The sequence below is a fragment of the Littorina saxatilis genome, linkage group LG10 (genome assembly GCF_037325665.1).
Source record: "Littorina saxatilis isolate snail1 linkage group LG10, US_GU_Lsax_2.0, whole genome shotgun sequence".
Classification (NCBI taxonomy): Eukaryota; Metazoa; Mollusca; class Gastropoda; order Littorinimorpha; family Littorinidae; genus Littorina; species Littorina saxatilis.
The window spans coordinates 24,899,832-24,926,282 of NC_090254.1; the positions used below are offsets into that span (position 1 = coordinate 24,899,832).

Consider the following 26,451-nt stretch of genomic DNA (forward strand, 5'->3'; position numbering starts at 1 on the left):
ATACAGCGAATACTACATGGCTTGCTGTGTTGTACCAGATTTACACGAGTTGTTTTTTAAAATATTGAACTGCGAGCGAAAGCGAGCTGTTCACTATTTGAAAAAGCAACGAGTGTAAATCTGGTACGAAACAGCAAGCCATGTAGTATTCTGTTTATCCTACATACTGTACTTACGTGTATTTTACTAAAAATGTCCTGCATTCGGGGCAGCTAAATTAAAGACGCTTGTTTTGGAACCTCGATCTCTTCTAAAGCCTCGTGCAATCTATTACGTCAAAGCAAAGAAACGTCACTCTGAAAGTGTGGCGTGACGTGTTAGTTCAAAACATTCATCGAGGGTAATTAGCGAGCGCATTTTTTTTTTCTATAATGACGTTTGTCTCGGTGACTTTGGCATCATGAGCAGTGGAAAAACAGGTCCCTGACAGACTTGCTTGACATGACCTCATTTACATGATACACACACGTGTGATTTGAACGATTATTATCTCACGGGTGTCTCTCTCACGTATGTAGGATAAACCAGGATTCTACACTAATTGCGTTAATTGTTATCCAGTTGTTGCCTGCCACGGTGCGAAGGTGACGTGTTCTTGCATTTTGAAATAAAAGTACAATGACTTAGATATGTAAGGGCGAGACAGAGAGAGAGAGAGAGAGAGAGAGAGAGAGAGAGAGAGAGAGAGAGAGAGAGAGAGAGAGAGAGAGAGAGAGAGAGGGTGTCTTCACACACACGCACATACACACACACACACACACACACACACACAAACAGACACACACACACACCCGGCAAACACACACACACACAAACGCACACACACGTACACATCAGGCAAACAAACACACACACACACACACACACACACACGCACACGCACACGCACCACAACACTGATCTCCCTCCATCCCTATAACTCTCTCCCTAGCTTTCACACACACACATACACACACACACTCTCTCTCTCTATCTCCTTACCTCTCTGTCTCTCTGTCTGCATGTCTCTCTCTCTCTCTCTCTCTCTCTCTCTCTCTCTCTCTCTCTCTCTCTCTCTCCCTCTCTCTCTCTTACTCTTTCTCTTTCATTCTCAATGTCTCCGTGTCGTACACCAATCAGTGACCGCACGCTCATCAAAAGCGATATCCCCTCCCCCCCGACCCCCTCTTCCCGCATTCCCCTTCCCGCCCCCTCGTACTCTCCGTTTAAGCATACTCTACTAGATTCGATCTAGTTGTATGCATCCGTCTTCCCGTTCGTCACCTCACGCTCAACACTTTCGCGACGGGACACTGATAAATCAGTACCAGCGCTGACACGCCCATGGACGGGAAGCGCATTTTTCAGTACCAGCCATAGAGGGTACACGACTCGTGATTGCTTCCCGGTTTTTGAAGCTTGCAAATAAATTGAGTTGTTTCCCTTGATACACTTGGCGTCCCCTTCTGCCATTTGCAAATCCGCCTGATTTGTGTGCGTTTTTGAGGAAAAAAAATGAATCAAAGGCGAGCCTTGTCTCGGGAGGAGATTCTCCGGATGTTGGACCTAGAGGATCCCGTAGAGCATGATTCGGACGTATCGTTTTCGCCTCACGAAAGCGATACAAGCAGTGAAAGTGAGGAAGAAACAGTCCCGTTGTTGCTAGTACGAGTCGGCAAACTACACGTGGTTGGCGGTGATACTGCTAGACGAACATATATCTCGGAATCGTGCAGGAGCTATGGGGGCGTGGCAGCACTGATAACAATGGATGGCTGGAGCCTTCAAATCCTTTTGGAATTGTTCATAGGTGTACAGTTGGTACTTTGTTGTGAAAATGTGACTTATATTCAATATGGATTACCTAGACATCATTTGGTGAGTGTTAGATCTACTGTTTTGTTTCATTTGAGTCAGGATGCTGTGAGTGAATGCGTGATTTGCTTGTTTTTTTCTTTGTACTGTCTCCTTATTTCTGTGTACAATGTTAACAATATTTCAGCTAATTCATAGGTTTTACACCTTGTTTGGTTATAACATTATTTATAATACTTTCTGTTAAAAAATAACTTTTAAAAAAAGCAGTAGAAAATAAAACACACACAAAAAAAACGTTAAAAAACACAAATTATCCCCCTTTCATCCCCCTTTCACCCCCCTTTGCTGAAACAAATCGCGTGACAAACTTATAAATAGCACGACTGAACTGGGCATCCATTTTTGAATTAGTACACAAAATTTGGTGGTGATTGGACTTAATTCAAGCTTGCTAGACAGATTTCTTTACAGTTACTGATTTTTGGGAAGTTTCTTGGTGGCAAGCTTGGGCAGGCAGGACGTAAACGCCGTGGCAGTGCTAGTCACAATAGTGTGATACAAAAGTGAAACTACGCGAAAACCACATTTATTTTGACTCACCCGCTTTTGCAACTACTCAGTTTGTAATGACAACATCCTATCCTTCCTTGTGAAAGGTTTAACAACGTTGATGATGTATTGCCAGTTTCCTTGTTGTAAGCATCTTAGATTTTACAATGTTTTGCGGTAATCTTGTTTGCACAAAAAAAGAAGAGCACAACTCACTGTACAAGCCATTAGAAATGCATGTATGCTCACACGAACAACATTTTGAATGCATGATTGAGAGGAAGTGTCGGAAAATTCCCAATAAAGGAAAATAACTCTTGCAAATTTTCCCTCAGTTATTTGGCAGGATTCTTTCCCTTGAGTCTACGCTTTTTTTGGGTCTCGAATTCAATCTGGAAGACAGTTAAAATGCGTGAATCAAGACTTAGAGAGAGAGAGAGAGGTTGTTTATTTGTTTAGCCTACGCTGTGTAACAGAACTCGTTGGAGAAATGCTTAGAACCACTGAATGATGAAATACGTCAACTCAACGCTCAAAGTGAGGGAGAGTGAGAAAGAGAGAGGGAGAGAGAGAGAGAGAGAGAGAGAGAGAGAGAGAGAGAGAGAGAGAGAGAGAGAGAGAGAGCGAGAGAGAGAGAGAGAGAGAGACTGACCCAGAGACGGACAGACAAACAGACAGACAGAGACGGAGACAGAGAAAGAGAGAGAGAGACACAGAGAAGGACAACAGACAGACAGATGGGCAGACAGACAGAGAGGTAAGGGGATAGAGAGGGAGAGAGAGAGTGTGTGTGTGTGCGTGCGTGTGTGTGTGTGTTTGCTTGCCTGGTGTGTTCGTGTGTGTGTGTGTGTGTGTGTGTGTGTGTGTGTGTGTGTGTGTGTGTGTGTGTGTGTGTTTGCCGGGTGTGTGTGTGTGTGTTTGTTTGCCTGGTCAGTGGTGTGTTCGTGTGTGTGTGTGTGTGTGTGTGTGTGTGTGTGTGTGTGTGTGTGTGTGTTTATGTGTTTGCTCTCTCTCTCTCTCTCTCTCTCTCTCTCTCTCTCTCTCTCTCTCTCTCTTTCTCTCTCTCTCTCTCTTTCTAACGCCCTGAAATATTGCAGTCATTGTACTTTTATTTCAAAATTGAAGAACACGCCACCAGCTTCGCACCGTGACAGACAACAACTGGGTAACAATGAACGCAATTAGAAAATCCTGGCTTAATTCCTGTGTTTGTGCCATAATTGTTTTCATTTCATTATTTCGAGATATCTATATTGAATTAAAGTTTGTTTCAACAAAAGACTCAATGGAATGATGGGAAAAAATGTGACCTTATTGCAGGTGGTAATGTGTTCGTGAGTGCAAGGCAAAAGTATACGATGTACAAACATCATATTAAAGGCTACATGAATGTTGCGATTTAATAAACCGCAGGAAATACAGTCTTTTACAGCAATTCATTTGGTTATTAGAGCCGAACCTTTTACCAATTCCCTTAACCAAGAGGACTGTACACTCTATAGCAAACGTGTATCACGGTGATTTGTTCGTTCAAAAAACGCAACAGACACAACAATAGACAGAATGGAAATACAAAAAATCGTATGCACGTGACCAAATCAAAAAACACTCCTCCAATGCAAGCAGTAAAAGATGAAAACACAAGACACTCGACAACTATACCCCCCGCCCCCTCCCAACCCCAAATAATAACAATGAAAAAATGTCGTATCTTACACAATACAATAGAACGCAGTCCGTCATCAAGATTCTGGAATGACTATTTGACAAGAATGCTTTGTGAATTAAACTATCCTCTCTTTGAATTGTATTTTTTGTTCAACACATCGATCTGTCAGGATGTACAAGTACTTCAGATGTATTCACACCGGTATGTCTTATATATCTGTATAACAGAGTAATCTGACAACGTACACAACAAAAAACTACACCTTCGCTGTATATTTGACAGAGTGGAGATGTTCTGCTGAATAAATGATTCCACGCACACCAATTTATCATTCTGCAACATTATTTCAGCAACAAATTCCGACTTGATTTTTGGTATATGAAGCCTGCAGCTTCTCAGCTCGGCTCCGTCGTCTGTGAAGCCTGTGTTTGTGAGCACGACCATTAAGACGTTTTCACTCCAAAATAGCTCAGTCGGTAGCGGCGCTCGCTTTAAAATACCAGTTGTCGCTATATCGGTGTGGGTTCGATCCCCACATTCGGCGAGGGATTCATTTCCCAGAGTCAACTTTGTGCAGACTCTCCTCGGTGTCCGAACACCCCCATGTGCACGCATGCGTACGATAAAGAACCCAAGTTCACAGCAAAAGTCTCAGGGCTTGAAACATGAATACACGCATGCAGGAAAAAAACAAAACAAATAAATGGGTAGCGCCGTATACTGTATTGTAGCTAGCTTTCCTCAGGGAGAAAGCAGCCCGAAGTTCCATGAGGGTAACCTCACAGGACTATAAATTATGAATCTTATCCTTAACCTTATCCTTACACTGGGGTGTTGCAGGTAGCTCTGTCTCCTCCTTGGGGATGAAGCTACCAGGGGAAGGGATTGTGTTGGAGGTGCGGGTAGAGGGGTAGCCCTCCCGGTGCTCCCCCTTGGACCTCCCTAGTCTAGGACCCGGGGTCTTCGCGAGGTGGCCTTTGTGGCGTAATCCCTCCGGACTAGCATAACGTTTCCCTATCCCGTGCGTGGTCTATGACCACATCCTCTACGAGGTGACCCTATCAACTAGGCAGCGCAAGCCCCTAGGCGAAACACGGCGGATCTAGAGGAGAGAACCTCGATAAAAAACCTGAGCTGCCATGAAGACGGAGCATGTTGGCTGAGGACAACGGGCAGACCTCCTGTGCCGACACCCATCTACAGGAGAAAACCAGGCATGCACGCATCAAACCCAACATGGCCTGGCCATCCTTACACTCTCTGATTGTCTACTGAAGTGTCAAAGCTGACGTGTCACACGAAACACTGTTGTCGTTCACATTTGTTTGCAGTTTTCCTGATCTAAAGTTTGCCCATCTGCAATAAAGGAGTGTTATAATATCTGATTCATCTAGTTTTTGAAGCCTCTGAAACTAACATTTGATAATTTCTATTTGGTTTTCAAGTGAACGTTTAAAAAGGAATTGTAGTTCACAGTTGTTTGCAGTTTTCTGGATCAACTGTTGGCCCATCTGCAACAAACGAGTGTGTGTGGTTTTTTTTATTGGATCATCTTGTTTTCAAAGCCTCTGGAACTATCATTTGATAATTTCAAGTGAATGTTTACAACAGACATTATTTGTTCTCATTGCTATGATGTGTATGTTCAAAACTCAGACATTCAATTAAGCTCAACTATTTAAAAGAAAACATGTTAATGGAGTACCCAATCTATACTCGTTTAGAAATGTTGCTGTCACCATTTTTTTTCTCACTTTAAAAAAAAGGGGGTTTGCTCAAATCAAAGAAAGTTACGCATTTTACGTACACATCTAAATCCTGCTCATAAGTATCACCCAGCATTTTCCAAGAACTACCTCACCCCAACTTTTCCCTTGACTACTGGAAAAATTCAATTAAAAAAATCAATAAAATATCATAACATACAAGGTATAACAATTAAACCAAAACTGACAAAACTATCAGGAGGGGAGGCCATCATCTTGCTGCATTCTTTCGTTTTACATTTAGTCAAGTTTTTTTTTCTTGTATTGATTTTTTTCGTGGTCTCAACGTACGTACATGATACGCATTATTATTATTGCAGTCAAGGCTATCTACTTCATTAAATGTAAGAAATTACACCAAGAAAGCTAAAGATATATATTACCTTCACCAGTTGCGATTTTGGCTTCGACCTTCTCATCGCACAGAGGGCACTTGCTGACGCTGACACTGCACGTGGTACACACACACTTGTGTTGACACGGTTGCAGCGTGACGTCAGACTTGGAGTTACCACACACACCACAGGGAAGCCCCACCCCTTTCAGTGCTTCGCGGAGTTGGCCACGCCCATTTTCTGTGGTGCTAGACGTACCAATGGAGGCAATACAGCTGTCTGTTTCTTCACTTTTCTTCATCTGCACAATATCTTTGCTGCAAGAAAAGTGGATTTTGAAACAAAGACTGAAAAGGCTGAGATAAATATACGAGATCAACAATGAAGGGGCAGCGTGATAGAACGGAACAGTGACATTATAACTGCAAAGAATAGCACGTTATTATTTGGACTCGTTTTTACGAAATGTCAAAGAAAACAAATCGCGTAAGGCGAAAATATAACTTTTAGTCAAGCTGTCGAACTCACAGAATGAAACTGAACGCACTGCATTTTTTTCATCAAGACCGTATACTCGATCGTAGCATCGTCAGTCCACCGCTCGTGGCAAAGGCAGTGAAATTGACTAGCCAGAATAGCGCGGTAGTGGTGGCGCTGAGCAGGATAGCACGCTTTTTTGTATCTCTATTCTTTTTAACTCTCTCAGCTTGTTTATAATCCAAACATATCATATCTGTATGTTTTTGGAATCAGGAACCCACATGGAATAAGATGAACATGATTTTAAATCGATTTCGGAAATTTGATTTTTAATCATAGTTTTCATATTTTTAATTTTTAGAGCTTGTTTTTAATCCGAATATAACATATTTATATGTTTTTATAATCAGAAAATGAGGAAGAATAAGATGAAATTGTTTTTGGATCGTTTTGTACAAAACTTTAAAGCCATATGTACTCGATGACTATACACGCTAATTGCTTTACCAACAGCTGGAGACATGCTAAATTAAGTTCCCTGCAAAATATTGTGGTCTAGGACCCCTTCAATGTTGAGATATGTTAATTTTCATTTTGATCTGGATCGTCCTATTTATAGATTTGCCAACAGAGGTAGCGTTGACGCAAGGGAAATAACTCCGCGTCTTTGTTTACATCCAAAGTTTTTGAGACTCTAAAACAAGCTGTAATGCATGTATATGGTCCGCGCATGGCGACATATCGTCATTACATGGTCTTATGGTGCGTTTGACATCGATTATGGGCAAACTACACTTTGTAAACACGGGAGCGCGTACATATGCCTTTAAGTACAATTTTTAAATGTTTAATGACCAAACTCATTAATCAATTTTTAAGCCTCCATGCTGAAAATCAATACCAAAGTCCGGGCTTCGTCGAAGATTATTTGACCAAAATGTCAACCAAAATAATTAGTTGAAAAATGAGAGCGTGACAGTGCCGTCTCAACTTTCACAAAAAGCCGAATATGACGTCATCAAAGACATTTATCAAATAAATGAAAAAAAGCGTGTGGGGATATCGTACTGAGGAACTCTCATGTCAAGTTTCATGATGATCGGTACAGTAGTTTTCTCGGAACCGATCTACACACACACACACACACACACACACCCACCCACACACACACACACACACACACACATACACACACACACATACACACACACACACACAAACACACACACACACACACACACACCACGACCCTCGTCTCGATTCCCCCTCTATGTTAAAACATAACAAAAGACAGGAAATACAGATAAAAACAACGATCAACAAAATTCAGGTGAAAGGAAGGCACAGAAAGGCAACTCATATCATCCCACTACCCGCAATGTTCCTCCGACCAATAAATCAAAACCACACAAAAGCAAACAATTAGCAAAACGTTAAATCTATGTGTCTGTCCGCGAGTCCTGTTGTTTGACTACCGGTAGTCTTGTTTTACTGTTCTGTCCACCCCCGGCGGGTTAGGGGGAAGAATTTACCCGATGCTCCCCAGCATGTCGTAAGAGGCGACTAACGGATTCTGTTTCTCTTTTTACCCTTGTTAAGTGTTTCTTGTATAGAATTTAGTCAATGTTTGTAAAGATTTTAGTCAAGCAGTATGTAAGAAATGTTAAGTCCTTTGTACTGGAAACTTGCATTCTCCCAGTAAGGTAATATATTGTACTACGTTGCAAGCCCCTGGAGCAATTTTTTGATCAATGCTTTTGTGAACAAGAAACAATTAACAAGTGGCTCTATCCCATCTCCCCCCTTTCCCCGTCGCGATATAACCTTGAACGGTTAAAAAAGACGTTATAAACACCAAATAAAGAAAGAACTGTTCTGTCTAATGCCTTCATTTATGAAAGATCAACATGCATGTTTATCTGTTTCCTATTTAACTAAAATAACTCCCTTCGTATGTTCACATTCTGCATCACCCACTTGTGTCTCATGAAATTGGTGATTCCGTTCTTGACCTGAGAGTGACCAAAGACAAAGGGGGAGCGCCCTGCGTGGTTTGGAGCGTCCACAAAGGCTCCTCGGCTGATCAACATGTTGGCAATTTGTATTCTGCACGCCACTTCCAGTTCTGCCTTCTCACTCTGCCCATGTTAAGAAAAATAATCCATCACCTTCTGAAGACATATGAGGTACGTGTACAAGCGACAGAGACTATGTGAGAGAAAGAGCGAGAGAGAGAGAGAGAGAGAGAGAGAGAGAGAGAGAGAGAGAGAGAGAGAGAGAGAGAGAGAGAGAGAGAGAGTGAGAGAGAGAGAGATGGTGGGGGGTGCGGCTGAGTGAGAGAGAGAGAGAGTGAGAGTGAAGAGAGAGAGAGAGTGAGAGAGAGAGAGTGAGAGAGAGAGATGGTGGGGGGGTGCGGCTGAGTGAGAGAGAGAGAGAGTGAAAGAGAGAGAGTGAAAGAGAGAGAGAGTGAGAGAGAGAGATGGTGGGGGGTGCGGCTGAGTGAGAGAGAGAGAGAGAGAGAGAGAGAGAGAGTGAAAGAGAGAGAGTGAGAGAGAGAGATGGTGGGGGGGTGCGGCTGATTGAGAGAGAGAGAGAGAGAGAGAGAGAGAGAGAGAGAGAGAGAGAGAGAGAGAGAGAGAGAGAGAGAGAGAGAGAGAACGAGACAATAAGCTAAGAATTAGACAAACACACTGAAACCTAACAGTTTTTCTTTCTTTTCTAAATATGATTGTTCAACAGCAAAGTCAGGCTGTCTTCAGCTTTAAGTGTTAACTGTTTAATCAACTGTCTGAACTCCAAATAAAATCTGTTCATATTTCAAAAGCTGTTTTTGTTTGCTTCTTTAACGCTTGGTTTGGTTTTGGATTGGTTTGGTGTGGTGTGCTTGGTATACTGTGTTAAATTGTAATGGCCGCGATGTGGTGCGGTGATGTGTTTAAAACAAAATGATTTGGTTTGAATTTATTTGTCTGATTTGTTTGTTCTGCCTTGTGTCAAACATTGCGCATGCTAAATGGGAATAATAATTATAATGCCAAACAAAATAACAAAACATAAATACATTAAGATAAAGTACTGAATTCAGTGACACTGATTCAAACCGAGATAAGGTTACCAAACACACTCATGGTATGGCACCAACACAAAGTAAGTGCACCTTGTTCTCATATCCTTCAACTCTTGCGCCGATGGCAAGATGCAGTGGGGTGTCGCCGTCTGTGTCCATAAGGTTCACCTCAGCACCTGCAAGAGTGTGACTATTGTTCGCAGGTGATAAACTAGTTCAATGAAACAGAAACAACAAAACACATGCACGCACGCACCACACCACTGATCTCCCTCCATCCCTATAACTCTCTCACTAGCTTACACACATACACACACACACACACACACACACACACGCACCACCACACTGATCTCCCTCCATCCCTATAACTCTCTCCCTAGCTTACACACATACACACACACACACACACACGCACACGCACCACCACACTGATCTCCCTCCATCCCTATAACTCTCTCCCTAGCTTACACACACTCACACACACTCACACACACACACACTCATACACACACACACACATACACACACACACACACACACACACACACACACTGACACATACATACACACACACTGACACACACACACACAGAATGTATCAGACTCTCTCTCTCTCTCTTTCTCTCTCTCTCTCTCTCTCTCTCTCTCTCTCTCTCACTCACTCTCTCTCTCTCTCTCTCTCTCTCTCTCTCTCTCTCTCTCTCTCTCTCTCTCTCTCTCTCTCTCTCTCTCTCTCTCTCTCTCTCTCTCTCTCCTCCCCTTCCTAGTAAAAATGTTCTTGTGTTTTGGTCGATATATTATCCCCATACTGTTGAATGTATAATTATACTTCATTCGTACTATACTTTTGCAGCATGTACTCACCTAATTCCAATAGGGCCTCTACAGTCTGTAACTGTCCTTTCAGACAAGACACGTGCAGAGGCGTATGCTGACTAGGTAATTGCCTGGCGTTGACATTGGCACCTCCCTATCAAACGAACACACACGTTTCCAACACACACGAGTGTATATGTTGATAATAATTATGTCCAACAGACCACAAAATATAATGAACAACACTGTACATCCCCGCAGTGGGGCACTGCGGTTATGAAATTAAAGGCCCCTCCTGTTTTTGGAACCGCAGGAGCTTTCTAGTTTGCTGTTAGGTAGATTTTTGGTTCCTCTTTCCTGTCATGCTCTCTTTTTCTTCATGAATTCTTTTCTTTTTTCTGCCTTCTTGCTCATTCACCTGTATTTTTTCCAAAAATCTCTTCTCTTGCCGCTTGTCTCGCGATTCATGTATAGTTTAATCTGTTAGTGTTCTGATGTAAGTCCAGCAGTAGATAGGTTAAGCCTATTTTAACATACTGGAAACTGGTAATCTTCCAGTAGGTATTAATTTAGTTTTGCTAAAGCCTGCTGGGACACAAGTAATGGGTTAGTGCATTTGTAAACAGGAATCGCTTGACAAGTGGCCCCCTTCATCCCCCCCTTCCTCGTCCTGATATGGCTCTGCGTAGTCGGCTGGACGTTAAGCAACAAATAAACAAACAAACAAACACTGTATATTTTAATTGTATTGTTTAAGCCGTCCCTTAGAAACCGCCCATTTTTGTTTAACTAAGAGAAATTGCTAAAACAGGGTTTTTAAAGATATTCTATAACCTTTGTTTTCGTGTCTGTGAGAATTTAGCGCGGCAGCCTGAATACTGTTATGCGCTTATCTGATTTTGAGGCTGCGTTAGTTCTTAGTTTCGTAGTTTGTACTTTGTAATCGTAAATAGATAGACGTACATTGATGACAAGAAGTCTCACGCACTCCACAAGGCTGTTGGTTACAGCGATGTGCAATGCTGTGCTGTGGCCATGTCGCAATTCGTCCACTCGACTGCAGTCCCGCTCCAGCAAGAGTGCTAGAGCTCTGTTGGATAAAGAAGACAAAAGGTTAACCTTCATCTGAGCAATTTGCTCACACAATATCATATACTGACAAGAAACAGTCACGAATAATCCGAATATAGATCATTCTCCCGGAAAATTGTGTGGGATATAATTATGTGTACCTCTTATTTCCAATGTTTGCTTCGTGTCTGCCTCAATCATAACAGCCAAACAATGTTTATTGATCAGATGCTGTCAAAACTAAAATTTTGAAAGGGGTATTTAAGGTCTCTCCTTTAGTATAACAAAATCATTTTCAGGTTAAGGGGGTGGAGTGTGGCCTCCGGAGCCAAGGATCTCGGACACCCCCTAAAAAAGGGAAAAAAAAAGAAAAAAAAAAGAAAGATCCAGCCCTGCTCCGCTAAACTTTGCTCTTAATGACCACGTCCGTGTTCCCTCGATCAATATGAGTAGTTTGATTGGAAAGCGTAGAGCGATTAGACCGAGAAGGCGTAGCTTTGACAGGGATTAGAAAGGCTCATGGCATTTCTGTGCATATGTGCCTTTGGGCTGTTGGGGTTGATCTAGGGTTTTGCAAAACCGCATCCAACAACATAAACGGGCGACCATTTTAACTGGAAGCTGTTAAAATGACCCATATATTTTCTGACGCGCAGAATAGGAAGGTAACAGACTGATTCAAAAAACAAAAAAAAACAATTGATTTTATTCTCAATCAGCCACATGTGTGTGTTCAGTATAGCCTAAACCTTGCCTCGTGCATTTAGATAAAGGTACCTTCCTTCAGTTTATGAATCAAGATAGGTCTGGCTACACAGGCTAACAGAATGCTTTCATTTGAAAGTGCACATGCACCAAGTCAGGCTGTCGACTCGTAGTAGGCTATGTGTTCTGGTGAGAACACATTGTCATCCCAAGCAAAAGTCTGGTCAGGTAATTGGTAGTGTGCGCAATTGTTTCCTACAAAAAGGAAATACCTTCAAAGAGAAACAGTATGGAGTCAAAATGTCTCACTGTGGATTGTTGTCGAAACAGCACAGCTGAATCATGTTAAAGTCCCGACGGTTGCCAATGTGGATGTCCACCTGGGGAAGAGCCACCAGAGTCTCCACCATGTTATCTCTTTTTCCTTCTATGGCAAGGTGGAGAGGTGTGTTTCCACGGTCATCCTGAACAAACCAAAAGAAAAGAAATAAAAATATAATTTAAAATAATAAAATAAAATAAATTGTCAGTAAGTACTGGTGTCACATGACTGATGTGAACCAGTTGATTGGCTAATGGCGATGCGCTTAAATCTGTTAGCGCACTCTTGGAGTGCGCTAACTTTTCCACAGAGCGTATTCTTACGCCCTTTGCCAAAGCGAGACTGTACTCTCATCCTCAGAATTAATTAATGACATGTAGCTTATATTCTCCACTTTACCAAAAAATAACCATAAATTTCCTGCGGCTCAAAGCAGAAGTGTTTTTTTTCTGACAGATCGCAGGCGCCTGTGCCACAGTGAAACCCACTGATCTAAAAATAGAAACGGCTGTGTCTCTTCCACAATGGTCTCTTCTCGTTTTGACTTGCAAAGATTCTTCTCATATGCCGTGTTAGTGGCATGTAGCTTATTAACCACATTACCAAATGATGAGTTAGTATAAAATTCCCAGCGGCAATCACAAAACACAGTACAAGTGTTATTCCGGAAACGTACCAGCTAGGCCAGCATTTGGAAGTCGACTCTGTTATAGTAGACTACACAGAAATACGACTGCATCAGTTCAGTAAATGAATTGTTTCTGAATTATTATTTCAAGGCAACAACAATCGGAATCGAAAACGTGTAGGGTTAAGAACGTTCTTACCATGTATAAAACTTATTACCAGCCTGCCTCATGCGTGCAGACGAGCAATTTTTGTTTTTAAAATGAGACTGCAGTGCAGTGGTTCGATTGCCCTAGCCGCCTAGCAGACGACATAAACCCCGCAGCAAATTAACATGTTGGGCGAATGTGAACAAACAAACGATGGGGATATAATACGTGTAGAGTTCAGAGCATTCTTACCGTTCATATATAGTACCAGACTCCCCGATGAGTGAAGATACAACACGAGAAACATACCACATTTACTTTGAAAAATGTGCTAACCGTGGCCTTGGAGTCAATTCAAGGGGAAACACTCTAACAGTCAATCTGTCGAAGCTCGATGAAGGTTTCGAATCGCAAATAACTTAGAGCACAGTCCTTTCTCCGAGTTTAAATGAGGTCTGTATGAAAGATCATCACTTTTTAGATTGACGCTACTCTGGAATGTACCAACAGAAATTAAACAAGAGTTTGCGTGTGACGAAAGCACGACACACTTGAGACAGCCCATACAAAAGTAGATCTGACACAAACCTGACCACACAGTAACGCCGATCAAAATGCGCGTAGCAAAATGTGCGTTTTGAATCTTCTTTTTTCTCTGGCGGTACTGACAATATCGTTATTGAAACAATCCCAGTGCACTAAGGGATTTATAGAGCAAATCTCGAAAATAATTATTGAACTCAGCGCTATGCGCTTCGTTCAATAATGAATTTTCTCGATTTGCTCTATAAATCCCTTAGTGCACTGGGATGTCTCAATAACTTAAAATATATGGGAATGTCGCTAAACCTGGAACAGTTAAGGAGAAACAGCCGTACCAGACAAAAAAATTATTATTGCAAAGCGTTTTTTATATTGTCACATACTAGACTCTATCAGTAAACAAACGAACAACATAAGATAAAATAAAAGTCACACAACTCATCAAACTGACCATTATAAAAATTTCTGCATTTGTTCCAGGTTGGACGCATGGGTGTGTAAAGTGGAACACTGTGTTGTCAAACTCGGAACACATGCAAAAACACACTGACTCTCTTTCTAGCTCTGTCTGTGTCTCACACACACATATATATACACCCACACACTCTCAATCACACGCACACAATTACACATTGCCACACACACAAGATAAATTCATACGTCATAACATTTTGATTTAGCCATCTTATTTAAATGTCTGTTTTTCCACATAACATTGGATTTTTACCAAAGAAATAGTAAATTTGATAACAATTAATGCCTCAAATGTGAAAAAAATATAAATAAGGGCTAGGTCTAAACAAATCGGATAAACAAAACTGTTTTTGTAAAACATGAAAAAAGAATAAGAAACGATTGTTCACTCAATGTCCTTTTGTTTTCTACTTTCAGTGCAGTCCTCGTGTGATCAATGCCGTGTGTATACTGCTGGCACTGTATAATGTTCAAAGGGGTGTTGGTCGGCCACACAAGAAGCAGTACCAAGATATTTCGCAACATAAAAGTCGTGACAGGAACACCAAATGTTCTTGATGCGCAACGCAAACCCATTTCCCCGTTTCTGACAGCCGACAACGCGCAGCCCATTTCTTCGGGTAGCCACCGTCCGGGTCCCAAAATACTGTAAAACAAATCAATCAACCATTCAATAAAAGGTATAGAAGGAAAAAATACAATAAAACTGGAAAAAGAATTGAGTACGTGACTAAAACGGTTCTATGCTAAATGCCCCCCGGACAACTGCCCCCCCCCCCCCCCCGGACAACAGTACTGCCCCCCGGACAACAGTACTGCCCCCTGGACATTTGCCCGCCTAGGACAATTGCCCCCCGTGACAATGAATTGCCCCCCATTCTTGTCTGTATGTTTAGCGAGTTATCAAGTGTTGTATTGTTGTCTAGAGGGTATTCATAGGTAATGGAAGTCTATAATTTGTTTTCTCAACGACATCTATATAATGCTTCCTGGTTTGAATACACACACACACACACACACACACACGCACGCACGCATACATACACACACACACGCGCGCGCGCGCGCAAACACACACACACACACACACACACACACATATACACACACACTCACTCACATATAGACACATACACATAAATACTGTAAACACCCAGACAAAGACAAACTGACAGACATACACACAGACAAACCGACACAGACACTTGCACGCCCACACTTACGCCCGCATTTACACCAGCAAACACACTCACACACACACACACACACACACACACACACACACACACACACACACACACACACACACACACACACACACACACACACACACTCTTATTGAAGTGAACGGCTTTTGCAAAAACTTGCACGAAGAGTGGTGAGAAAAAAATTGGGGGGCAGGTGTCCGGGGGGCAGTTGTCCTCCCTCGGTGGGGGGGGGGGGGCAGGTGTCCGGGGGGCAATTGTCCTAGTAGGGCAATTATCCGGAAGGGGGGGGGGGGGGCAGTTGTCGGGGAACAATTATCCAGGGGGCAATTAGCCTGCCACGGACTAAAAACACCAGTGTTCACTTTATCGTTTGATGAGGGTAAGATGGAACAGAATGCGGCAAAGCTGGAACACTGTTCCATGTTTGCCTCTATATGTGTTCCAGCATAGCCGCATGGCACCTGCATGGATTTCGACTTTAGCTGTAGGATACATGTGACGTTTCCAATCTTTTTTCCCCGTTCATAGTGTAACACATTGATGTAGGTTTGTAATAGCAATCAACATTTTATGTGAACGTATATAGATAAAGAGTAATAAAACGAATTCTAGACAATAGAAATAAGAAGAAGAAGGGAGAAAAGTAAAAAAAACGTACCTCTTCTTTGGTTTTGCCGCAGTTGCCATTTTTCTTTTTGCAATAACATCGGGAGGGGTCACTAGACATTTCTGCTAAAAAAAAATTCATGAATTGTTTCCCGTTGACCGCATATTGAGGTGTTCCAAGTTAGCCGACTGTTCCGGGATTGGCGACTTTCCCTTAATACAATATAATAAGCTAGGACGATTACAGCATTGTCATCAGCAAAATACTTGTCAACGCCCTTGGAAGACACTCTGATTTTCTTTAATGTTTCGCTCTCAAGTGGCATTATTTGTAATGGTATATAACATTAAAAAAAATATCAAATCGGGGCATCTCGTCCTGTTTTATATTTAAGCTCGAGTTAAATACAGAACGAAATCCATGAGGTTGCACACTAAGCACAGTTTATTTTGGATTTACTTATGTATATCTAGTAATGGACACAGCACAGGTGAGGGGCCAAATTGGTCTAATACATTTGTGACCCGTTCTCACAAACGGGGGCCTAAGTCGCAGCGAGCCAGTGAGGGCCTACTTGGGTGATTTTCATTTTTTTGCATTTCTGACCTCTTTATACGATAATCTTTCATATTCCGAAATATTTTGTTGAGTTTTATTATTTAAATGTGTTAATTATGTCTTCAAAGACACAAATTCGCTCACAACACTATAATTAGGGAAGGAAAAAAATCGCGATTTTCTCAAAATGGCGTCCTTGAACATGGTCCGGTTGTAACTTACTTAACTTCCGCAATTTTTTTCACACAAACTTCTTTTTGGTATCAAATTAAAGCTTATTAAATGCAGTTTCCAGTGATATGCATAACTCCAAATTCCGACTTGGGCCCCCTTTTGTGAGAACGGGTCACATTTTTATTGTGAAACTATAAAGTGGGCAGAGAGATAGAGGGACATTTTGGAAATTCCCTACATATACAAAAAGTTGAAGATTTGAATGTTACAGATGATACATAGCATATGGCAAACAGCTGTGATACATTACACTGTTTTCTCAGCACGTTGCTTCATTTCCTAAATATCTTCTCATTTTTGTTAAAAGGCAACATGCCATGTGATAAGATTGATTTAATACATTGGTACGCTAAATTGGCGGATGCGACTTAGATGTTTTCCATGCTGTGTTATTTTATTATATTTTTTACATCATTGTTTTTGAGGGTGGTTGTTTGCAGTCATACACAGTTGCCATTCATATCACCCTATGTTTCTAGCTCCATGAATAATAATACAATTTAAGTCTTGTCTTAAGTTTGGTAATGACCTGGTTCACAAGTAATACAAGTAACAAGTAACTAGTAAGACTAGTCGGAAATCACTATTTGGTTTCTTTTCTGTAGAAAGTCACATCTAGGAAAATCAACGGAGGTAAACTCTCTCAACTTCCTTTTCGTCTTGAACATGGCGTGGTGAGTCGCATTGCCAGGAATATTTTGTTTTACAATACAGTACCTTTAAGTTCAAATCCGCACCGTGCTTGGCAAGAGCCTGTATCGTGAGCACTTTGTTTCTGATGGCAGCCAGATGAGCCACCGTGTGACCGCGGCTGTAACGCCATGTCACGTCGGCCCCTCTTTCCAATAGCAAATACACCAGCTCCTCATTTTCTCTGAAAAGTAAACCAGATATTAGGGGTTATTTTGTCTTGATAAATGTAAAAAGAAATGTTACGGATTTTTGATTGTAAATTAACGTGCAATATTATAGACAAAACCCAAAAATGACAAAGAAGAAGAAAACAAACAAGGACGCGAGACAGATAGACTGAAAAACAGAAAGACTGGACAGCCACCCCCCCACCCCAATTGACTGTTTTTGCATATTGTGACTGTATGTCATATACTTATTTCTAATTGTACTTTTCTTTTGCAGGCATCACCTCTTCTGACCAACACTATTATTATTAGAAAAAACAAATCCACTGATAGACAGATACATTGTATTATTACCCACCCTTCCAAAACTGCCGACATTGGCGTCTTCTCGAAGTCGTTACTGGTCGACCTATTGACGTCAGCACCCAGATCCATTAACGTCACAGCAACGTCATGCTGTCCCCTTAGTGACGCATAGATGAGGGGAGTAATACCCTGGTACTCCCTTTCAACCTACACATGAAGTATTTGAGTTGAGTCCGACGACTTTACAGAAGGGGCCAGAGAAAGCACAACACGGAGAGAAAAAAGAGTGAAGGAGACACAGAGAGAGAGAGAGAGAGAGAGAGAGAGAGAGAGAGAGAGAGAGAGAGAGAGAGAGAGAGAGAGAGAGAGAGAGAGAGAGAGAGAGAGAGAGAGAGAGAGAGAGAGGCTACAAAATGAAATACTTGAAAAAATAAACACATGAAATAAGAGCAAACAATCCTAGAAAAATGGTAATTGATAAAATATTTGATTTGTTCTCTTTGAACCATGTAACCTCAGCTTGGAGGCAGACTGACACTCATATTTACACGGCTGGCCGAGACTACAAAAGTGCGCGTGTGTGTGTCATTTGAATCTATGAAAAACTTAAAAGAATAATTTCTAGTGTAGATCGATAAATAAATATTTAGTGTCATTTGTATTTTTGACAAAAACAACTCGACCGCAGCCGCGGGATCTTAGAAACAATAATTTCTCTGTTCGTATGAAATATCATTATTTGGTCAAACATACAAATACCGTGTATTGTAACTTACCATCCCTGGATCTTGTTGGCACATGTCTCTGACCTTGTCGGCAGCCCCAATGTCAATGACGCTGAACAGCGCGCGCATGCTGTAACCTTGACCCCTGCTCGACTCACCCAAAATGGCTTCACGGTATTTGCGAAAGAGGGCCAGGTTCTCACTCGCTTTCAAGGAACAAAAGCAAAACAATTTAAGATGATCATGAATGAAGTTATATAAAGACAGTTCCGAGATTTTAACTGAAACAAGCAAGAAGAACGCAACAAAAAAAGAAGACTGCGGAGATTACGGTCAAACAGATGTATACCTGTACAGATGGTTCGAAAATGATAGGAACTGGAACGGAGCGGCTCATTTTCACAACACACACATCACCCACACACACACACATAGGCCTACACACTAACACACACACACACACACACACACGCACACACACTCGCGCGCGCACACACACAAACACACACACACACACACACACACACATACACACACACATACACACACACACGCACACACTGACAAATAACCTTCACCATTTTCACACACTGAATACCTTGCGAAGCATCAGCAGGATTACGTATTTCACTGGCACCAACTCTGTTCCCTCTGCGTCTCTCAGACCTCAAAGAATCTCCAGAAGCGGCGGAAGCAGGGAGGCAACAGGAAGGGGCATAAATGTACTCCAGGCCGTTGAAATCCACCCGTAAGTCCCCATCATCGTCCACTTTCACCACGCGGCCTACCATGCCTGCGGTCTGGAATCGATGATTCAAAAAGGGTTAACCCAATAATGAAGGTTAATGGAATGACATTGCAGTTCTGATGAGGATCTTGCAAATATTGGGTTCAAAGTTGAGCGTGCACACAGACAGACACAAAAACAGATACATATTGCACACTTCCGCACACGAACTCGTGCACGCACACGCACATGTACATGCACACACACACACACATACACACACACAAACACACACACACACACACACACACAACACACACACACACACACACACACACACACACACACACACACAGTACACACACACACACACACACACACACCCACACACACACACACACACACGTGCACGCGTGGACAAACAAAATGAACGTGTAAAATATCTTACCCTGTCCATGCTCGACTTCCACCCTACCCTGGCGTTGAGCCGTTTTGCAAGTTCAAGGTTACTGCGAACACGCACAATGTCGTTTACCGCGAAATCAGCTAACTGCCGTGACATGAAAATAAAAATGATATATATTTGAGTTTTCCGCGGAAAAAAGAAAGTGCCACTAAAACCTTTGGAAAAAAACAATGCTAAGGGAAAACACAATACAATATTTTCCAAAGGTAATTACTGCAAATGCAGCAATTAAAGAAAAAGACGACAGAAAGACAGAAAGGAATAATGACAGACTGAAAAGGGATAGGGGATGGGGGGATGGGGGGGATTATAACATGCACAAGCGAATTATCGACCACTCAAAAACAAGCCATTTTAACCTTGATTGATAAAGGTGTCACCTCAACTTTTACAAAATGCCGGATATGACGTCATCAACGACATTTATCAAAAAAATAAAAAAAAACATCCGGAGATATCACTCATAGGAACTCTCATGTCAAATTTGATAAAGATCGGTCCGGTAGTTTAGTCTGAATCGCTCTACACACACACACAGACAGACACACACACACACACACATACACCACGACCCTCGTCTCGATTCCCCCCTCTATGTTAAAACATTTAGTCAAAACTTGACTAAATGTAAAAAGAACAAACAATTACATATTGTGTTCTTTACAAACCTTCATTAGGGCTAGGGGGTTGAACCTGTAATTGAATTTGGCAGGCCCGAATCGTACGGAGACAGGTCCGTCTGCCGAGACACCAGTTACCTCCCCTGTTCGGCCGATACACTGAAATGATAACATGCCTTTGACATAAGGCACAATGCACTGCCTGTAAATTAGCCTGAATCTATCACTTGCTGTACTTCAACATAACAGAACACAACGTAACATGTCACATAGCAGAACGTAATATATACTTAGTATATATACAACGATGAATAAAGTGTTGTTTTAACCAACAGAACATAAGCTATGTTATGATATATATGACAAAACTACAACATGACATGTCTTCAAAGACAAATTAGGATTACACGATAATCTATGTTAGGAAAACAGCTCACCAAAATTGATAATATAATACCCAGACAATAAACAAATATGTTTGCATCTGTAATCACTACTACGAACTTAAACATTTAAAAAAAAATCGCTAGGTTCTTGGCTTACCCTAATCATCCTAGCCGTACAACCACCGCAGTCTTTCTGCAATTCCTTCAGTGCTTCTTCCCCAACTTTGATCGCCACTTTGTCCCCGGCCGAGACAGATAACTCATCTTCCGCCTCTGTCGCTTCCTGTGCAGTTGTCTGTTCTTGTTCGGAAGTGACGATGGCGTTTGAAGCTTGAGCAACTTCCGTTGGTCTTTCGTAATCGGAATCATCAGTGAAGGGAAAGTCTGTTGGTATTTTCGGAGCTTCTTCAGTTTTGGGGGATTCTGTTGGTTTCTTGACGACAATTGTCAAAGTTTCAGTTGTGTCTGAAAATAAGATAACAAGGAAGAGTGAGGAGACCACTTCTGAAAGGAAAGACACTGCACTAACAGGCATGTGAGAAGTTCGCATGTTCTTGCGTCGGTTTGGTGGATTTAACCACAACTTGAAGATAAAACCGCTAAGGCTGTTGTAACTCTGCAACTCTATCATTGTTGACAAATCATAATTCAAACAATTCAAAACATGTTCCATGAAGACAAATAAGTGAAAACTGACTTAATTGGCAGCCATTTTTTATAGCAACTAGAAGGTTAGTCAGTATTTGTCTGTGATATTTATGTTAAACCTCAACAATTCTTCTTTCCAAACTTCTCAACAGGACTACTTTATCTTCATAGCGTACACGAAACTAACAATTATGCCCCATAAAGTAGACTTATAAAGCACATTTCATGAATTTTGTTTAGAAGAGGGGGGGGGGGGGGTCAAAGGTGGTTGCTGTTTGTTTAACGTCCCTTCAACCTCGATGGCTGTACGGGACCCATGCAAGAATTAAGTGATACAGGGGCACGAAAATAAACTATTCTGTAAAGTCAAAATATAAAAACATATATTTATCCCCCCCCCTCCCCTCATCATAGAAGTGCACTGGTTTGACTCACCTAACAAGGGCAGGTGATCCCTATAGAAAAAAGGCCCCACCTCCTCATCCACACATTTCAGATCCACGTTGCCATGGAGACCTAAGCGGTAACTCTTGGTTACGCCGTTCGGCCATTGCACGCTGACTTGACTCCGCAGAAACTCGGATGTTACGTCGTCAAAACCTTTGACCTCGCCCTCTGAACCCTGACCTCCGTCTTGGTCGCCATATTCCCAGTCCTTGCCCCTGACGACCTTTGACCCCGGGAAGATACCAATTGTCCTGACCTTGACACTCGTCTTTCTTCTTGTTTGTGGCTGCCTGCGGTGATCAAGAGAACAAGGATCTTTGTTAAATTTGGTGTATGTCCATGTGTCCACGTGTACGGATGATCTGATTTGAGATGTTCCTTTAAGGCATTTGATGCCACAAAGTTGGTTTCAAATGAAAAAAAGATGTGAAATAATTATATATTAATCGTTCTTCGTTGATGGCGATGATATTTTTCAAACAACATGATATCCCCGCCTTGGTTAAAAGACCAGACGCTGGCTCTGCTGAAGGAATCTGACCAAAAAAAAACAACCAACCAACCAAAAAAACGAACAAACAAACAAACACCGTATTGATCAACCACTTCTGAAGCAAAACAACGAAGAAATGCTCGACACATGTCACCTACCCTTCACAACCCGGCGTGTAAATACGCAGAAAACGATGACGCGTATCGTGTTTGTCGTCACTGTAGCACAGAGAGCAAAGGTCACATCTGCTACAGTCCTGACATCTCCATAACATGCCGTGAATGTCTTTTTCTCCACACTCTGCGCAAGTCGTATCTGGGTGGCGGATTCCTTTGACAAAAAGTAGCTTGAGTGAATTAATTAAGCTCTACAATATGTGCACGATTGGTTCGTTTGCTAGTTGATTGGTCTGTTGATTGATTGATCTATTGATTGATTGGTCGATTGATTTATTGATGGATCGGCTGATTGAGCGATTGATTGAGCGATTGTTCAGCTGATTGATTGATTGAAATCAAAGAGACCAAGACGGAAAAGTAGACAGCCAAACCGACAAACTACAGATAAAGATAAACAACCAAGTAAACGCAAAAAGCAATCCAACAAATTAAATAACAGACAAACAAACAAACAAAGAACAATATAACACACACACACAAACAGGCAACCAAACACAACCGAATAAAAACGTTTTGTTATTTTAAATCTGAAACTTAACACTTATACACTTTCCCTTCCAACAGACGTCACCATTACAAAGAAAAACTGACACGCAAAAAAGAAGGCAAACAGGAAAATTAGGAAAATTAGGAAAACTACATAAAGAACACACCGGTCTGTGCAGTGTCAAACACACGGAGTTCACATTTCCCGTCATGCTCTGCGCTGCACGTGCTTTCCTGTCCCATGTCCCACTGCACGCGCACGCTGTGGTTGCCTAGCAACTGGGTGACCGTCCCTAGAAACCCCTCCCCTCCATCCTCATCCCCGCTTGACCAGTCCGGACCGCGAAGAACTCTCAGCCCTTCGTATCCACTCATTCTGGAAGAAAAAAGAGATAAGTCGCGTAAGGCGAAATTACTACATTTAGTCAAGCTGTGGAACTCACAGAATGAAACTGAACGCACTGCATTTTTTCACAATGACCGTAGTCCGCCGCTCGTGCAAAACGCAGTGAAATCGACGAGCCTGTTTAGCGCGGTAGTGGTTGCGCTGTGGTGCATAGCACGCTTTACTGCACCTCTCTTCGTTTTAACTTTCTGAGCGTGTTTTTAATCCAAACATATCATATCTATATGTTTTTGGAATCAGGAACCGACAAGGAATAAGATGAAATTGTTTTTAAAATCGATTTTGGAAATTTTATTTTAATCATAATTTGTATATGTTTAATTTTCAGAGCTTGTTTTTAATCCGAATAAAACATATTTATATGTTTTTGGAATCAGAAAATGATGAACAATAAGATGAACGTAATTTTGAATCGTTTTATAAAAAAATAATTTTAATTACAATTTTCAGATTTTTAATGACCAAAGTCATTAATTAATTTTTAAGCCTCCAAGCTGAAATGCAATACCAAAGTCCGGCCTTTGTCGAAGATTGCTTGGCCAAAATTTCAATCAATTTTATTGCAAAATGAGGGTGTGACAGTGCCGCCTCAACTTTTACAAAAAGCCGGATATGACGTCACCAAAGACATTTATCGAAAAAATGAAAAAAACCTTTGGGGATATCATACCCAGAAACTTTCAAGTAACTCTCATTTAAAATTTCAAAACTTGACTAAATGTAAAAAGGAGAACAAACATCAGGCTATGCGTCTGAATTAAGTGATAGTGGCGATTTAGGGTTTTGTTTGATTGTCTGATCGGATTTTCGTTTGTGCTGCTGATACAACAGCAACAGCAACAACATCAACAACAACAGCAACAACAACAACAGCAACAGCAACAACAACAACAACAACAACAACAACATAAAGAGCATAAACATAAACATAAACATGAACAACATAAACAAAGGGTTCTACTTTAGCTGCCATTCGTCAGCTGCTACATCGACCACCACCACTACCTCCACCACCATCACAAACGTAGCAGTAACTGCAGCATCAAGAACTACTGCAACTGCACCGATATCGCCACCACGACTGCCACTACAACGAGCAATAGCACTACCACTACTCCTGCTATCTCCACTCAGTACTGACTGGCCACAACTTATAGTACCACCAACGCCAGCACCAGCACCATAACTATAACATAGTTTACCGTAACAGAGACGTAATGACTTAAAAGATCAAATACAATTTTTTTTAAACCTAAAGCACATTATACATCAGATTACAAGGACAGCCATGCAGGTACTATTGATCTGAATTAGTTATCTCTCTCTCTCTCTCTCTCTCTGTCTCTTTGAAATCAGTGTATGGGTCATTCTCAGAGTCATGGTCCAAAAGCGTGACATGCTCACATAGTCATTGAAAAATAAAGTTCAAAGAAAATCGTTGAAAACTTCATGTGCAATATACTAGGGTGTGATAAAATTATAAGTGGACAAAAAGCTCAAAGAAACTTGTTGGTTTCCCTTATATGGAGCGGCAAAGTACGTAACCGTCGAAAACCATGTTCGGTCGAGGCATTGACAATTTGACAGACACGGAAGTTAAACTGCAAGTCTCGCGCTCAATAACCAACCATTTCTACTCTTGTGAGCATTTCTGGTTCCAGGCTCATGAGAGGATGAAATTGTGTTCAAGTAGTTTAAAAAAAAATTGTTCATTATTTAATTACATGCAAAAACGTCTTGTTCGGTCGAGACCAAAATGTGTGACACCAAGACCTCCTCTGAGATCCATGTTGCAATTACCGGCAAACAAAACTATATATTTAGTAACAAAAGCTGTGTTTGTGTAACAGTAATGTGTACACAAAAAGTGTCCCATCAAGGTAAATCCAACACATTGTTATTGTATGCCCATGAGTGGTTATCTGTGCCGGATAATTTGTGACACGATGCTTCGACCGAACAGCATTTTGGGCCCTGTCAAATTACTGCGTAAACAACGAGTTTTTTTGTAAACTGATATATTGTGGTCAAAAACATGCACATAATCTCTTTGCATCTGTACACTTTGTTTGCACTCTTCACTCTTACTTTACTGGAGATAAACGTCTGTTATTCGTCAAGTGAGGAATGTCACAAAATGGCGGCTTTTAATCAGCCGATTTTTTGCAAACTAAAATGTCAAACAAATTTGCAATGAAAAAGTAGTCAAATTTGGGTTGAAAACATATACATGTATTCCTTGAGACACAATACAGATACAGCATGTAGTCGATTTGATGGAAAATGATGGTTGTAAACCTTTCATGAAGTAGGTCACCTCCCTCTGGGACAGTAATCTGGGAATGACCCATATATGGTATCCGTTTAATTATTTTTAATTAGGCCTATGGTTTAAAACTCTTAAAATCATTTCAAGCACCTGTAATTTTAAAGGCAAAATGTGGCGTCTGAGATCTGAACATCATTTCAAGCGCCTGTAAACACAAATGCAAAGTATGTTCATGATACAATAGCGCTCTCTTACCTTGCCGGACAGTCACTGAAAATATGTCCAGCCAACGATTTCCAAGACCATCGACCATTAGAAACAAAGTGTTCTTATTTTTCCTACCTCGGCTTATTTTCTGAAATCTAATGCTCACGTAACAAATTGGTGGTTCGGCGATGTTACGCCGCCATGATGTTGTCAGGAGAATATTCTTCCCTGTTTCATCGATCGTTG

The 26,451-nt window shown here is 41.4% G+C and overlaps 1 protein-coding gene across 3 annotated transcripts; it reads right to left on the reverse strand.

Moving 5' to 3' along the window:
• Positions 1 to 3,437: 3,437 nt before the first annotated feature.
• On the reverse strand, positions 3,438 to 26,451 carry LOC138978484 (E3 ubiquitin-protein ligase MIB2-like). Of its 3 annotated transcripts, none has more exons than XM_070351224.1 (18): positions 26,341 to 26,451; positions 23,491 to 23,699; positions 22,817 to 22,988; positions 22,154 to 22,455; positions 21,228 to 21,535; positions 20,733 to 20,843; positions 20,047 to 20,148; positions 19,470 to 19,671; positions 18,923 to 19,077; positions 18,199 to 18,353; positions 17,698 to 17,854; positions 12,568 to 12,722; positions 11,446 to 11,572; positions 10,531 to 10,636; positions 9,754 to 9,839; positions 8,574 to 8,734; positions 6,165 to 6,433; positions 3,438 to 5,526 (listed from the first exon to the last, which is right to left on the reverse strand). In XM_070351224.1, the coding sequence occupies exons 2-18, from the start codon at positions 23,696 to 23,698 to the stop codon at positions 5,486 to 5,488; spliced, it is 2,817 nt and encodes a 938-aa protein (XP_070207325.1). In that variant the 5' UTR covers position 23,699; positions 26,341 to 26,451; the 3' UTR covers positions 3,438 to 5,485. The 3 variants fall into 3 exon arrangements, with proteins under 3 accessions (XP_070207325.1, XP_070207326.1, XP_070207324.1); XM_070351225.1 differs by having other exon boundaries at positions 3,438 to 5,371; positions 26,254 to 26,451; XM_070351223.1 differs by having other exon boundaries at positions 26,254 to 26,451.